At 32.9% G+C, this 17,022-nt stretch overlaps 2 protein-coding genes across 3 annotated transcripts; one reads left to right on the top strand and one right to left on the bottom strand.

Moving 5' to 3' along the window:
* The first annotated feature begins 3,754 nt into the window (after window positions 1-3,754).
* LOC108212094 (uncharacterized) lies at window positions 3,755-9,989 on the top strand. Of its 2 annotated transcripts, none has more exons than XM_064088616.1 (7): window positions 3,755-4,062; window positions 6,227-6,391; window positions 7,892-8,062; window positions 8,142-8,225; window positions 8,397-8,462; window positions 8,582-8,647; window positions 8,720-9,989. In XM_064088616.1, the coding sequence occupies exons 1-7, from the start codon at window positions 3,853-3,855 to the stop codon at window positions 9,581-9,583; spliced, it is 1,626 nt and encodes a 541-aa protein (XP_063944686.1). In that variant the 5' UTR covers window positions 3,755-3,852; the 3' UTR covers window positions 9,584-9,989. The 2 variants fall into 2 exon arrangements, with proteins under 2 accessions (XP_063944686.1, XP_063944687.1); XM_064088617.1 differs by having other exon boundaries at window positions 8,148-8,225.
* Window positions 9,990-10,176: 187 nt separating this feature from the next.
* Window positions 10,177-13,097, bottom strand: LOC108211596 (GDSL esterase/lipase At5g03610). The gene is made up of 4 exons (XM_017383233.2): window positions 12,686-13,097; window positions 10,944-11,218; window positions 10,573-10,873; window positions 10,177-10,472 (listed from the first exon to the last, which is right to left on the bottom strand). The coding sequence occupies exons 1-4, from the start codon at window positions 12,963-12,965 to the stop codon at window positions 10,258-10,260; spliced, it is 1,071 nt and encodes a 356-aa protein (XP_017238722.1). The 5' UTR covers window positions 12,966-13,097; the 3' UTR covers window positions 10,177-10,257.
* Window positions 13,098-17,022: the final 3,925 nt, after the last annotated feature.

Raw genomic sequence — 17,022 nt, forward strand, 5'->3', positions numbered from 1 at the left:
GGAGGGAAAAGACAAAGAAAGAATGAGAGAGATATTTTTTTATTCATAAATAATATATAGGTAATGGCTAGGGGTTACTTATAAATTAGGGGTTACTTATAAATAAGTAATGGCTAGCATATTGGAGCATGTGCTAGTGATTTAGGAGCTCACTAGGAGAGTGTTGGAGTGGGTTTTTTTGGTTCATTATCTAAATGTGAGTTTAGAAGCTCATATAAGTAACCTATTGGACTTGCTCTAACAATACTCTCTATATCTCTTCTCTATTTCATATTTTATTAATATTGGGCTCCATTATAAAACAAAAAGAGAAGGAAAAGTGGAGGTGAATGGAAGTGAAAGAATTTTTTATTGTGCAAAATTAAATTAAGAGCTATGTGGTGGCTCTTAACTTTGAGGAGAGAGGAGAGATAAATAAGAGGCTCTTAGGTTGTGTTCACTTGGAGTGAATGGAATGAAGAGAGAATAGAATGAATTTTGTACTTTAAAATGGTGTTGATCAAAGAAATTGTATATAATTTTCATTCCTTCAATCATTCCAACCATACTATTTTAACTATAACTCTAACCCACATGTTTTGGAAGGAATGCTCATTCCATTTCAACATCATGTTTCTTCACAATCTTTCTCACAAAAAAATTAACTACATTCATATTTTGTCACCATTATCTCATACTTTCTTCTTTCTCCTTAAAATTTCTATATAATTTTTCATTTCATTCTCCCCTCATTCCATTTCACGAAGTGAACACAGCCTTAGTGATTTGAGGAGCCACTAAGAGTCTCTTGCAGCAAGTTTTTTTCTCATCCTCCTCAAATCTCGAAGTTAAGAGCCTAATTGAAGAGTCTCTTGGAGATGCTCTAAGCTTATAATTACAATGACGATTGCCTCAACTTAACCATGTAAAAATGATATTGCAGCTGAAGTCCTGGAAGATTTAGATTTTCGCCCAACTGACATTATACACAATACAGAGGATACAATACCATTGCGTAAATACGCTGAAGTTTCTCAAACTGAAGCCAGAAACCGTTGCAGAAAGAGTCTCTTCGGTGGTCTTTAGAGTCCCACAAACCTAAAGTAGCCATGACAGCAATACTGCATGCAAAGCATTAACTCTAAGAAGGCTGCAAGGTCCTACCAATTAGGTCATCAACTCAGCTTCAAATGATCAACTGGTGCTCGTCCAAAATCGGTTGCATTGCTCACTATCCTTCAGAACTCAAACTAGTAGCCGACGCAATAAAGATGTATAGGCGACCGTTTCTTTAAGAACCGACGCTAAAAGTGCTATGCAGAAAAGCTTTTTTGTACTAGTGAGATTACTGGCCTCTGGCCTCTTCCAAAAAAACTCTGCAAATACATAGACCTACAAGAAAGTAGGTTGTTTTTTGCTTCACTTTTTTTATAATCTAAGGACAAGTTCAAAGTGGCTTAAAGATCCAGATTTGAGTCAATTTTGACCTAAATCTTTGTAAAAGTAGCCTAGAGTTGTATTGGATTGTGATTTTAAATTTTTTTTTCATTCATAAGCTATTCGATTGGGATTGTTTGAAATTCATTAAGATCTTAACTTATTCAAATTTTAAATTATGCTACAAGTGGTATTGAATTAGGATTTTAAATTATGACTTAAAATATGATGGTATTCAATTGGGATATTTTTCTGGATTTCATAAAAATGTATTTTGTGACATTCTTTAATGTATTTTAAGTTTTTTGAAATCCCTTTAAAATTCATGAAATTTTGAAACATTGTACTTAAATCCTATCAACGTTTTATCAAAAATCCAAACAACAAAATTAAAATCATATACAATCCATTAAAATCTATAACTAAACAATTTTTTAAATTCACAATCGAATACACTAAATCCCGGTACAAATCTAGGCAGCTGATTAGTGCTGCTTAGTCTCTGTCCAAATTTGGACTGCTCAATAGTGAAGGACTAAATCTTTCTAATTATACATATTAAACTTTTATCTTTTAGCTAATTAATTGTTTATATGTTAATATAATTATCCTTTTTTTTATAATAAGTCATATACATATGTATACATAATCGTATATATGTGTGTATAGAATATTCTTTTTTAATATTTAAAAGATATATAAAAGATTTATATATTAATATGTAGTGACACATATTTAATTATATTAATAAACATTTTAATTATATTAATAACATTTTTTTTATTGATTCAAAACACATGAATCTAGTTATATTAATAAACATTTTTTTTATTGATTCAAAACACATGAATATAGTTAATAAAATATTGCATATAATAATAATAAATTATTAAGTGTTCGAAGTAATATTTTGGAAACTTTATTTTCTTACTTTTTTTATCATGTCACATTATATGATATAAGTATCAAAATTATACATTAATTTCAAAAATCTAATATTTAACCAAAAACATATATTAAAAAAAAAGTTTTTAAAAACATATTGTTCCTTTTGTACTAGTTTAAAACATATATTAAAAACATATTAAAACATATTGTTCCTTTTGTACTAGTTTTTTCACTAAAAAAAATTCTTATAATACTTATATATTTCTACGACTAACGCAAATTTATTAAATAAATTCTCAGTATCTTTATTTGAGTTGTTTACTTTTTCTTTCTTCTATTTTATTTACTCATTAATGAAGAGATTACTATACATTAATCATTTACTTATAATCATTTAGCTAAATTAATTGTATAAAGATGAATATGTTTGATATTCAATTTTTTTATTAAACATTCTTAAAAAAGACTATTTGAAACGAAGAAAAATAATAAATATAATATTATTAAATAAATCTATCATATCATTAACCTACTAAAGTGTAATAAGAATAATTAGTAATAGTTTGAATACGTTTTTGGTCAATCCTTAATTTTGTGTGTATTATTTTAAAATTCAAATAGATGAAAAATTGAGAAAATAAAATTACCATCAATAACACATATTAATATTACAAAAGATAGATGATAAAAATATATATTATTTGTAATAATTATTTATAATATAGGACAATTGATGAATAATTGTTTTGCCGTTATTTTATTTTTAGTATTGCATTGTCATGCAGAAGAACAATACATTAGACATGTTATCCATATAGCCGTGACTCGAAAAAAGTATTTTAAAATATAATTTTTTTGAAAAAACATAATTGATGTGTAAATAATAGATTTGAATATATTCATTAAATTTTTCAATATTAATAAGATACAGACATCCAATAATAATATATTATTAAAAAAAATAGATGTTAAAAATTAAATCTAAATTTCAAACTGTATACTACACTAAAGTATACTCCCTCCATTCCAAAATAATAGGCCGTGTTTTGCCGTTTTCTATAGGTACTTTGAGGTGTAAAAAAATTGTATTTCTACACATTATTTTTAGATTTTTTCTAATGATTAAAAATACAGATGTTAAATTTTTATTAAAAACATTTTTTGAGAATAATATATACAAGTATTGTTTTTAAAACTAAACTACATCCACAAAGCAACTGTTATTTTGGGACGGAGAGTAATTATGTATACGTCAGAAATGAGACATGAATTGTTATTGGACCGATTCAGTTGTGAATCCTGCACATAGACCGCCTCATTCACATGTAGAGTGGGACCCCATCTCGATGCCAACACACCAGAGTCATGATACGTGTCGAGTGCACATACATCCCCCGGCTGTCTTAAACGATGATTTGGTGCAACAGGTGTCAAGCTCTCAAAATTTGTTTTCAACATTAATCTCTTGTTGTCTGTGCTTGCTTCTGCTCGGTAATATTTCATCTTCTTTCTTCTGGTTGTTCTCTCTTTGCTTCAACGATTACTAAGATGATGATGCAAACTGAGGGAGATCCGAGTTTGAAGTTGCGTTCCTCTTTCTCACTGAATCTGGAACTAGAGGTAGCAGAAGCTTTGACAGACCTAGCTAAGCCTTTAGAGATTAATATACCTGAGCAACCAGAAGCTTTTTCTCCGTCCATCGACGAGTCTTTAGAACCGACCTCTCCTTTGCATCTTGCTCTGTGGACAGACAACCAGGTTGGTGGCGGTTTATTTATACTATATTATATATATTATATTCCATTAATTATGGTGTTTTATTAACAGTTTATAATTTATTAAGTTTAAATTAATTACTTTAACTAGTAAAAAGTTATTCTTTTAGTCATGTTTTAGTTTTACTAAACTAAACTTCCCAATGTTAACATTAATATGTCATTAGTTGGACATCAAATTCTTAGATATACATGGGAAGATATATTATAATTAAATTATATATGATTGGAATAAACTAAAGACATGTAAATAATCTCATGATTATTTTAATCATTTGTTGATGTTTTAATCAAATCAATAAATGGAGTTTATAAGATATCATATATTTATTGTTTAAAATAAAACTATATATATATCTTTCCCTTTTTTGAATAAATTATATCATAGTTCTTTCTCTTATTATCTAGGGTTTTAGGATCTTTGTTCTCTAGGGTTATCAGAAATGGTTGTCTGAGGTTTTTACCAAAAATAGTTTCATTTTTGAACTCATGTTGCTTCTTGTCTCACTGACAAAGATAATAATAATAATGACAATAGTTAAGCTACATGAAGTTATGAGTTATGACCTGTGTTTTATGAAGATTTAAGCGAAGGTGATAGATGAGAATTTGTTGGTAATATACTTGTTTCCAAATGTTAGCCAATTAACCGAAGTTATAATATATTTGGTTTTCATTTTTAAAAAGTTTTGATAAACTAATTATAGTTCCTAAACTACAATGATACACATTGTATAGCAAAAGCAGATGATATAAGGATTTAAACACTAGTTTAAATACAGTTACTTCTTTTATTATCAATTAATATATGGATTATTACTAATTTACATTTTAATAGATTAAAATTTAATTAATTTTCTTTTGTTTGAATAAAATTATTATATATCTTCTAATCTAGTGTACAAGCAACATTCTTTTTTGCATTTTGTCAAAAAAAAAAACATTTGCATGATTATAAATCACAACTATATATTATTCATTTATGATCTACCAAAATATAATGCATTTCTTTTTTGCTAATATGTAATTTACATATTTCTATATTCATATTAATGATCTAATTTCTACGTTGTATAAATAATATAAAAATTTTACATGTCCTTTTTATTCGATCAATATTTTTCACAAAATGTAAATTAATTTTGTTTACAGTACTGTCTATTAATTTACACCTCTTTTTTAGTACATTTGTTGCACTTAAATAAATTCACAATCATTCTGTTATTCTATTAATTAATAAAAAAAATTCCATCAAAAAAATTAATTAAGTTCAAAAACTAATCTATACTATAAAGCCGAAATTGAAAGTTTGGTCGGTTTGTGTCGAATTGTGAGCCCACCTATCAGTAACCTGATATGGACAAAAAATTTAAATTTAGGTTTGGATCACACTGAGGACCCATTCCAAAAAATTATCTACAAAATATCTCTAATCTTTTAGAAAGGCATAATTGATAGACAGCTAAAAAATAGTTGAATGCAGGGAGGATTCAACAGGAGGTTAGGATTTCTATCAACTTTCTTAACATGCTTGTAAATTTTTAAACCAGGGTTACCATGATTTACCATCAGGCATCAGCTGACTTTTTCTTAGAAAACAAAAGAAATATCAGCTTAGGTTGCTTCAGGAGATAGAACTAAGAGAGGTGTATTCGATTGGGATTTTAATGGATTGTTTTTAGTCTATGGATTTTAATGGATTGTGTCTGATTTTGATTTTGTGCGGATTCTTGATAAAATGTCGCAGAGTTGATATGATTTAAGCACAATGCTTCAAAATCCCATTGATTTTGATGGGATTTCAAAAAACTTAAAATACACTGAAGAATGCCACAAAATCCATCATTTTATGAAATGCAAAAAAATCCATCAGCATTTGAATACCATCAGATTTTAATGGATTTTAAACAATCCCAATTGAATACCATCGGATTTTAAAGCATAATTCAAAATCCCAATTGAATACCACCAGATTTTGTTGCATAATTTGAAATCCCAATTGAATACCTCAAGATTTTAATGGATTTCAAACAATCCCAATCGAATATCTTCGGATTTCATAAATGCAAAAAAATACTTTAAAATCCCAATCCAATACACCCCTCTAAGCAATCATCTTTATCTTCTCTTTTGTTGCTTTGTACCAGGATCATGCAGATCATGCAGTTGTGGTTCAGCAATATGGTGAGAGGGAAAGCAGTGTGACGGTGAAAAAGTCTACACAAACAGGGAAAGATACTGAATTTCTACCAGATTCTAGTGGCAGCGAAACTCGTGTGAAGACAATACAAGATTTGAACGTAGTTCCAGAGGTACCACTTCAATCTTCGTGTTTGTTTTATTTAAATGTATTGTCCTTTTCTGAGTGCACTCCCTTTGTTCATCTAGCTAGCTCCTATGTGTTTACGATGTTCCTTAATGACACGATCACAAGGACCTTTTATGTGATCGGATATTTACTTACATTAACAGACATAGAAGTTATGGTATATATTCATTAGTGGTCGGAAAGTATATTGAAGTAACACCTATAAGTCTACGCATAGCTGTATACTTGAATGCTAAGAGAAACTCTCTGTACGTGCTTGCGAAAAATATGTATGTAGTGCATGCCCTAGAGACTTAGGAAAATATCTATGCAGTGCATGTATCTCAGACTTGGCTAAGTTTGATTATAAATCTGCAGCACATGAATGTAAAGTATCGACCAGATAGTCTTGAAGAAGAGCATTGTGGCCAACAAATTTCAAGAGCTACGTGACAAAATGCTGTAATGCATAGCAATCTGGACAACCATAATATTGCAATAAGAAGATATCAGTTCATAACACTCTTTTAAAAACTCCACGGAGAAAACTAGCCGCCCGAAACATGTCGTAAACTATCTTGACAACCTTTACTTAACAGCTTTGATAGATGGTTCTTGGGCTATTATTATGAGCCCAAGACATCAGAGTTTCTTCTATCTAGTGAATTGATGATGATAATGTCATGACTCGTGAGTGATTCACACACATATGTACTGACAGCTTTCTCTCCTGTTTCTAATACATATATCATTTTCTGTACATCCAGTCTAAGCTGTCTGTAGGTTGCTCAGCTGATACTTGTAGAATATGTTATTATCCAATTATGCACGCCCTCCTGGTAATACCTTAAGTTTCGAGGAGAGTTGGTTGTATCAGAACTCAGGTTCGGGGAATTGGGTTCAGACCCTCCCACCCTCAGTATTTAATTTTATCTATCTATGTGTCTCTCAAGTTAATTGGCTTATCAGGTCATTGACATTGAGTTTGCAGCTCTTTTACTAATTAAAATAATCTTTATTTCAGGCAGTGTAATATTACAAGACAAGATCTTACAACCATTTAATATATACTGCTTAGGACCCCGAGCCAAATTATTTCATGAATAAGGGCAGGAATCTAAAACAAAACAGATATCTTAATACATATTGTCGTGTAGGCTATATATCTTCATACTAGGCCCTGTACATTATACCTTAAAAATTGAGTTAGTCTACAGTTGCTGATGAACCAATTGGATTCTTTTACCTACTGTTATTGCCTTGTAGCTCATATATTATGATATTAGCTTGATAACTCGAATGACCAACACTGTGCACTCGTGCCTCATAGCTTATTCTGTTGCTAAAATTCAGTTGATTACTTCGTCTTTTCACATGTTTTCAGAGCTGATCACAATTCTTCATCTTGATTATAAAAATCTTATTGGATTAGCTGGTCATGTACTTTTACTGAAATATGATGCTTTAGGTGAAGCTGAGGTCTTTTTTGTGTGTATAATAACAGGATTGTGTTTTTGAGGGTCAGCAAGATTCTGAAAAGGAAACCCATAAAACGGTGAAGGAGCCAATACATACAGAGGAAAATGCTGAAATTCAACAAAATCCTAATGACGGAAAAAGTTCTGCACCACCTGTTAGCTGCAAGTCAAGACGGGAAATGAACAGGCTAACCGAGGTTACACTTTAATCTAAATATGTATATGTATCAGGATTTTTCATTTAGTTTGCATATTTTATGGATACACCTCTCATAGTCTCAGGATCAGAAGGAGGCACGAAAGCTCCGTCGTATGTTAGCAAACAGATTGTCGGCCAGACAGACAATCCTTAAGAGGCAGGTATGGTCACCGTTATCGTTCTGTTCTGCTGAGCTATTTTAAGGAAAAAAATTCATGTAAACGTGAACTATTGTTTTGACTTTTGTAACAGCAAATGCGTTAGCTAACATGTATTTTATGCATGTACCTATATTTAGCAAGTGAGACTTATTCTAAATTTATATTGTATAGGCTCGTTGTGATGAGCTTGCAAAGAAAGCTGCTGAACTACAATGCGAAAACGACAATCTTAAGAAGGTATGTAGTGTAGTATTCTCTCAGTGTCGTATATACTTCAATTTCGCTTGATTTTTTGTTCGGTTGATGCAAAATAGTGTAGTAAAACACTCACTTTGATTATAATTATTTGCGAGAAGGAAAAAGAGGTGGCTTTGCGAAAGTATAATTCTTTGAAGAGCACCAACGAAAGATTAAAAGCTCAGGTGAGTAGTATGCGTTGGAAATGCATATTTACCGTGACAGTTACAGTCATCTAATAATTTCACATTCTGCAGTTGAAGACGGGGGTGACAGAAAAGGTTGAAGTTGAAGAAGTTGATGAAACTCGAGAGGGTTCCAAGTGTAACAATGGTCATCCACCGACTCAAACATCTTTGAGTACTCAACAATATTATATATTTAACCAACCATCCGGGGTGCCATGCGTGTTTCCATATATTACTCCAGGTTCGAACATTGTCCAGTCTGCACCTCAGGATGTCAACTTTGTTGCATCACAAGCTCCGGTGCTAGCAAATGGTATAAATTGTTCTTTGTTGGAGCATGATAATCCTTTAAGGATGAGTATTCCAGTAAACGCTTCGTATGCACTGCCATACCATTGGTTCATTCCTCCGATGCATCATGCTGATCGAGTCCCCCCTCAATCCATGGACTTGGCTGATAAGCCAAATGTCACCAATCAGTATCGGAGAAGTGTAGCTGATACAAAGAAAGATCAAAGATTACGGCATAAAAAGATAAGAGGTGAAGCTTCTACGTCAAGAGAAGCAATCAAGCCTTCTGTACAGGGGGACCATGAAAAGGCGTCGGGGAAAAAGCCTGCTCATAAGCCTAAAGTCGCAACTGAAGCAGTTACTAATAGTTCATCAGAAGGAAATGAGGAGACTGTTGTTGGTATGAGTTGTGCCAGCAAAAGGAGGAATGGTGCCCGAAACAGGAGGAATGAAGCGGTAACTTGTGCAGCAGCAACCAGTAGTTCATCAGAAGAAATTCCGCAACCACCTCTGGATCGTCTGTTGAGGAGGCGTATGGATGCTTATTCAACAGCAGCTGCCAGGAAGAGGAGGAAAGAAGTTATAAAAATGAAGAACTTCCAATATTCCCGTCAATCTCGTGTCAGGATATCAAGCAATTAGGTAGAAATGGTACTATTCTCCACATCATGCTCCGGGGGTTGGACTTAAAGTGTTGTTGCAGTATACTTTACAGAAAAAACTGATCCTCGAGTATCTTATGAAAATCATTTTTTCATGACAAGGTATTCTTCACCATCCGAAACACTTCTGTACATAAATAAGCGACCCAGTCTTTGGATTCTGAGGATGCAGTATTTGCTCTGAAAGAATGTTTTTTGTATTCATTTCCCTATCATGCTATTCAATAAGACCATGTCACAGAACAATTTTGCAGGCTTTTGTAATGTAGATAGGTCTGTGGTATCCAACCTTCCGGGGTCGCCACAGGCCTTCTTAAACTTCAATGCCACTATTCTGGGATGTTGTAGAATGTTTTATGTTATAATTTCATGTCGGTGTGTTCTGTTCTGGATATCTATGTTCTTACTGTATTCTATCCTTGTTTGTTAGTTTATCATGTTTGCGCGACTTTTTGAGGATGATCACCAATTAGCGCGAAAGGCTAGAAACATGTTCTGAAGTAAAATTGGTCTCCTTAGACCAGAAAATCACAGTTATGATGTCTATATGGCTTCTTGGTGATGATCATCAAATAGAGCAGCAAGGCTAGAGAACATGTTCTGAAGTACAATAATGAAGTAACCATCTTGCAAATTTCAGAACCAAAAAAACAACTAAAAACACTGTTCAAGAGTGGCTTTCAAGTATGAAGAAAAGACTGCACTCCATCCTGCCTGTGTGGGGTGAGATGTGTCCCAGAAGAATGCTGATTCAGGGTTCCTACATACATTATACAGTTTAACTCCCTTATCACTTACGCTTCCACAGCGCGAGTCGCCCCTAATTCCCATGCAACACGGCTTGAGCGGAGTCCTAAACATCACACCCCCTGCATTATATTTTCTTCATCAGATACATGATATCTCAGTGACTAAACTTGAAGTAGAATTGATCTGAGGGATGTATCACATGGTAACTAGGATGATTACCTTTGTTTTGGAGAACTTGGTTGAACGAAGCGTATAGATCAAGAACGGTGAATACTGGCTTGCTACTGTGACTCTCATTGTTTAACTTTGCCACAGCTTGTTGCAGCAGGAAGTTGTGAAAGACAGCAAGTGTATTCTCCGTCTCATTGCATTGTTTATATGAAGACTCCTCCGTCTCACGAGGGAGACATCCCAGGGGCTGCAGACCTGTCACAACTATTTTCCTCGCACCCAATGTTTTAATATGCTTCAAGTTCAACTCTAGTTGGTTAACCACTCTAGTGATATAGGCCATAATGTCCTGTGATAACATAGAATACACTGAGTTTGTATCTTACAACAATAAGAATGTGAAGGAGTATGTATTTTACCGGGATAGAGCCACCTGTGGTGGATAAGTCGCTATAATCATTGCCGCAGAGAGTGACTAAAACCAAGGATGATTGCAGGTCAGTCTTAGAGTATAGTGAATCAGGGAGCATAAGTTTCTGGAGAAGATCAATTTGATTGGTCATGTTTGGCAACTGCACGTCCGTATCAAACACTCCCGTTCCTCCATAGGCAAAGTTCATCCCATTGTGCAAACGTTGTCTTGCAAGTTTTCGCCACTGGTATGGTGTGGGAGATTGGATCCCCAGAAATTTGGCTGCAAATATGGTAAGCATAAGGCTTAGCTATGCCAAAAGATTTAATTTCAAAGCTTAAAATTTTATCAAAGTAGCCGAGTAAGCATGTGGCAAATGCCTTGAAGAAAACTAAATTTAAACGCAATTAGACAAGTCGAGGCATGTGTCAATTGCATAACGGCTCAAGAAAATTTAGAAAACGATAATACAAAAGCAAGTAAAAAAGGGTTCCACGGAATTGGTCGAGTAAAGGAGTATATTTCATTGAAGGACCTCCACATGGGATGGTTCCACCAACCACGAGTTATGGACCCACACAATGTGATATTGATCCTTACATCATGATATGATATGACCAATCACGTATGTTGTATCATCTCAACAATACGTTTTTACATCACGATGTGACCAACCATATATAGTGTATCTTTGGCATGACCAATCAAGTATGGTGCATCATCTTTATCAACAACAGATTTTTACACCATGACATGACCAACCATATAGTGTATCCCTTCCATGTCAATAATAATTTTAGCACAGCACTTGAAAAAGCGAGATTTCCGACATCGGATAATCTTACAAATAATATCTACACATATGTTGTTACAGTTTGGTGCTTATTCATTATGATAGACTCTCTATTTATGACCTTGTCAGTTATAGTTTAAGAGATTAAGTGACATGATTTGTTAAAAATCAACAAATGTTTTGATTATGATACGAAGAGGATGCAGAAATTAATTACAAAAAGTCACCTAATTAGGATTCCCTTAATTATAGAAAGATAGATGCCAGCTGTAGTGTTAACAGGAAAAAGAAAAGGCTGACAGATGCATGCTTGTTGCTTGGAATGGAAAGAAAGAAACAAATTACTGGAACGCGTCCAAACAAAGTAATGACCCACTACCAACAACCTTCACATCATAATTTAACAAGTAAAAGCAAACCATCGAATCATTCTAAAATGTCTCGTGAAAGAGATTTACATTGATCAATTGGTAAAGCTTTCGTATAGTTTTGTTTGTTCGGTAAATGATTCATTTGGGACCTGACATTTTAAGATTTTATATTGACAGTTTTTCAATATTGGGGTTAGAACTCAGGTTTGACGGAAATTCTCAACATTCTCACAGTATAATATGAGTATAATATGAACGGAGAATATTGAAATATAACATAAGATTCAGTTGAAATCTTACTCTAATATCTTAAAATTTTAGATGGACGGGTTATAGTTCTCGTCTTGCAAATATTCCCTATACGTACATTTTCACAAGTCAGAAAGTCAGGATCATGGTTGTGCATTTGAGGTTTTTGGTGAAAGAATTTGGGTCTGGACAATATATTTGAAATTGAACTTTGGAAAAAAAAAGCGCATGCAAGACGTTTCCTTCAGTTTAAGAAAAAGCCTGAGATGGCAACTGTTTGATTTTTTTAACTTAACTTGAGATAAAACAATATACACTTGTGGAGAGAGTACTTACCAATATAATCCGTGAGAATGCGACCATCGGAGAATCGGCCTGAGGGTCTGCCAGGAAATGTAACACCATAAGGCTGCTTCCAAGAAGGAGACTGTGACCTCGGAATGTTACCAGTATCTGCATACGAATCCCCGAACACAAATAGCTTCTTCGGTCTAGAATCATGTCTTGATATCGGGATATTTTGTTTCGATGATAATTCAGAGTTGATACCATCAGCACTAATCAGCAGATGAATGAGGATGAAGAAATAGCAGGGAAGAAATTTTAGGAGGGTCATGCTCAGAGTTAATTCTACAATACTATGATTTGTCTATTGTAGGAGCCTGTTACTGTGTCCGTGTGTGGAGAGATATGACAAAGACAAAAGTAAAGGTGGTTTAAACAAACACTTTTCTTTCGGACAGCCATCCTATATTCTACCTGTTAAGGAATGCCACAGTGCAAATTAGCCAAGTTCAGAAATTGTGTGTCAACACTCTTCCCATGCTAAAATGCAAATATTTAAGGTCGGGGAGTTCGGGTCTCTATACTTTAAAATGCTACTAATTTGAAAAGATTTTAAAAGATTGTGTAATATTGAATAATTTTTTAAGGTTATGCAAATATTATATTTATTAAAAAACCAATTTTGAAGATCATGCATATTCTCAATATCATGTGCTTGGTTGAGTGATAAAATGAATGGTTAATTAAATTATATTTGAATTTTTTGTAGTTAATTTAAAATAATTTTATTAAAATTTTATATTTTCCTGAGTATTTAATTGCATTATATATTATCAATTTACATGTAATGATATTCTCTCAGACAAATGTATTGGTATAAACAAAGATAAAATTAAAAAACATTTGACTTTTCAAATTTATATTTTATATCCACCTTCCTATTCTAAAAGTTCATATTTTTAAAATTTCGGTACGAAGAAATAAATTCAACAGAACCCCGGTTATTTATGAGTTCCAAACATAAGCTAAACCAAAGGATTTCCGTCACACAATATCACTTGTTAACCTGATATCCAGTAGTTGCCAATCGCGTCTTATGTATGTATGATTGTCACTACAACAAATCATGCATAAACCAAATAAACCAAATCAAAGGATCCATTGCAGAATATCATTTATTAGTGTAATTATATATTTAAGGAAACAATGAAGTTTTGTGGCGAGATATTTCTTACATGGCCAAAATTATTGATGGTGAGGTCTCCATGATTATGAAGCTCTTATATGACAATTATTTCTCCGCCTTGGATGGTTGGATATTAAAATTTTTACACCATCTTGTAATCACAATTTTTTTTATTGAAAGCGAAAATTATTACCAGCAACCTTTTTTTTATCACCAGAAGAAACTGAATTTTAATCTCAGGTAGGGATCCCCGAGAAATAAATTGACATTTAGCTGATGTTTGGTATTCATTTTATTTTTTGTTTTCAGAAACTATTTTTCATAGTCTCATCTTCTGTTTTCAAAAACTATTTTTATCTATATTTTTAATATCATTTTAGAAAACAAAAATAAACATTATAATATTATTTTCTTAAAAATAAATTTTCAATTCTTTAAAATCAACGTCTTTTAATTATGAAGTCAGACAATCCCTCAAGAGGATAAAACTTACTTTGAAATGGAGTTACAAATTGTTGTCAAATGTATCCAATTTTCTTCAAATATGTTATCATAACAATTTTCGCATCAACTCATCTTCTTCTCTCAACTCCTCTCCTCCCTTTCATATTTGCTGTACAACACAAAAACACACCGTTCCTGGTAAAAAAACATACGACAAAGCTGTATATTTTGAAGCAGACAATTCTGGACCACGGCGCACGGACATAACTATTAAGCTAGCAGCTAACTCATATACATGTAAAATATTCGATCTTCTTCGATATACTTATGTATAAAGAGAGAACAATATTGATAAGTGTTCACGAAACCGTATCATCTACATGTTGGTGAACATAGGTGTGATTTTGATGAGCAGGCCAGGAAAAACATCATCAGGATCATGAATATGAGGATTGAATTCCACAATATACGGATCGTTGCATTTTTCACTTATGCTCTGCAATGTGTCGCCCTCTCGCACCACATAAATCTCGTCGCATGCTCTCTTCATCGAACTAATAACGTTTATCTCCTCTACTCGTTCCCCGCTAGTAGTATTGGTGGTGGACTCACAAAAATTTAACACCAATATTGTTCCCAAGAACACGGCACAATACCATGTTACCTTCTCCGCTAATTCAGTCGACGACTGTCTCATATCCGATCTGATCCGACCCGAATGCACGTGTGTTTGTATTTTGGTGGAGTAGGGGAATGTGGTTTTGATATGAAAGTATTGATGAATGAGGTTTAAGTAGTGGAAGAGAAAAGGGGTATGAAGAGTGAAATTAAACTTTCAAATGTAGTTGGAGTAGTTAAGGTGCTGGCGGGAATTGAGTCGGTTTTTTATGTGTAGTGGGTACCTCCTAACTGCATCTCTAATCGTATTAATGTATTATTTACGACGACGCATTCAATTTAAATATTCAACATTTTGAATTTTGAGAAATTAATAAAAAGTTCTGTCTGCATTTCACCCAGAGTTAAGAACGTACATGGTTTTTTTTAACAAGGAAAAATAATTCAATGATAAAAAGACATACGGCATCTGCATACATGATCGAAATTGAACAAACGCATAATAATATCGTTGTTGAATCCTTCCATCTTGGATAGGCAATCAAACGATTTTTTGAAGAGATATATACATATTGTAATCCTTCAACTGTTGTTTTGAGCAATCGACCATAGATGTATCACCATAATAACCTTCATCACCGAATTAACACCATGAAAATCAACACCATCAAAATTCTGCAGATCTGGAATCCCGAACATGACGAACAGTAAAAAAAATCAAAATCAAACTCTCACACAAGGAGAGACCAAACAAAACTCAAATAAATTGAGAACTTATTGAACAAAAGCAAAAGATGAACAAAGACTATTAAAAAGAAGAAAAGATTGGGGTTTTCCACCGATAAAAGCCGATCAAAGCCTCTCAGAGCGGTCAAGAATAGAGAAAAATGAGAGAATAGGTTTTTTACTAGTTAATTATTAACGTACATGGTTGATTCGTAATCTTATTATTGAGCACAAAGCAATTTTTTGAGAGATTTTTTCAATTCTCATTTTTAAAATTATAAATGATAAAAAAATATCAAATCAATTATATATTAGTAGAAATAAAACAATATACTGGAAGATATGATATTTCAAGGTTTCTAATGTTTTAAATTAAACATTTTTTTTGTTCAAAATTTTTTATAAGATTTTTCTAATACGTTCCGAAAAGAAAATGTCGTACATTAGCCGGTCAGCTTTGTGTGACCTAACTCGATCAAATAAGTTTTATTTTGGAAAAAAAAGAGTTTATAACCTCAATTATAACCTCGTATATGATTTGACCGCGTTTTCAAAATAGTTCGAAGATATTAGTATATTTACAAATTTTCCTAATTTTTATATAAAATATAATTATTATCTTTTTGGAAACTGATACTCCCTCTGTCCCTCTCATTTCTTTACAGTTACTATTTTGGGATCTCCCTCTCATTTCTTTACGTTACTATAAATAGTAAGTTTTTTTCATCATTACACCCACTATCTTCCCCCACCATCTCATATTTAACAATAAAAACTACTACGGTTTTTCTATGGTGTGCCCAAGGGCACACACTAAGCACTAAAACTTATAAATTTGGGAGATTTTGATTGGCTTACACTCTTTAATAATGATGGCCCCCCTTGCATTTACAACAACCACACCAATCAAATCCCTCCAATTTTATAAATGTTAGTGCTTAGCATGTGCCCTTGGGCACACACTAGACAAACCTAAACTACTATTACACCCACTACTTTCCTCCACTGTCTCAAATCTATTATTAAATATTGATAGGTCCCACCACTTTACTCACTTTTCATCTAACTTTACTCATTTTTGATATATTGTCTTGGTCTCCGTGTCCCCCTCCAATGTAAACAATTGAGGGGGACGGAGGGAGTATTACTTAAAATAAAATATAAATAATACTACCTCCGTCCCATTTTATGTGGTGTGGTTTGACTTTCACGGAGATTAAGAAAAAAATAGTAAATATAGTTGAAAAGTGGGTAAAGTGGTGGGACCTATCAATATTTAATAATAGATTTGAGATAGTGGAGGAAAGTAGTGGGTGTAATAGTGTTTATTTAATAAAAAGAGAGTATAAAATATAGAGATAGTGGGTGTAATAGTGAAAAGTAGTGTTCAAAAATAGTAAATATTATAAGTTCA

The sequence above is a fragment of the Daucus carota genome, chromosome 3 (assembly GCF_001625215.2).
Source record: "Daucus carota subsp. sativus chromosome 3, DH1 v3.0, whole genome shotgun sequence".
In the NCBI taxonomy this organism is placed as follows: Eukaryota; Viridiplantae; Streptophyta; class Magnoliopsida; order Apiales; family Apiaceae; genus Daucus; species Daucus carota.

What these genes read in the sequence shown, in the direction of transcription:
- LOC108211596 (XM_017383233.2), bottom strand. Translation starts at nt 12,965, where the DNA reads ATGACCCTCCTAAAATTTCTTCCCTGCTATTTCTTCATCCTCATTCAT. An exon ending in CATTCTCACGGATTATATTG is followed by an intron (nt 11,219 to 12,685) that starts GTAAGTACTCTC and finishes CCATATTTGCAG; the next exon opens with CCAAATTTCTGGGGATCCAA. An exon ending in CCACAGGTGGCTCTATCCCG is followed by an intron (nt 10,874 to 10,943) that starts GTAAAATACATA and finishes ATGTTATCACAG; the next exon opens with GACATTATGGCCTATATCAC.
- LOC108212094 (XM_064088616.1), top strand. Translation starts at nt 3,853, where the DNA reads ATGATGATGCAAACTGAGGGAGATCCGAGTTTGAAGTTGCGTTCCTCT. An exon ending in AGACAATCCTTAAGAGGCAG is followed by an intron (nt 8,226 to 8,396) that starts GTATGGTCACCG and finishes TATATTGTATAG; the next exon opens with GCTCGTTGTGATGAGCTTGC. An exon ending in AAAACGACAATCTTAAGAAG is followed by an intron (nt 8,463 to 8,581) that starts GTATGTAGTGTA and finishes ATTTGCGAGAAG; the next exon opens with GAAAAAGAGGTGGCTTTGCG.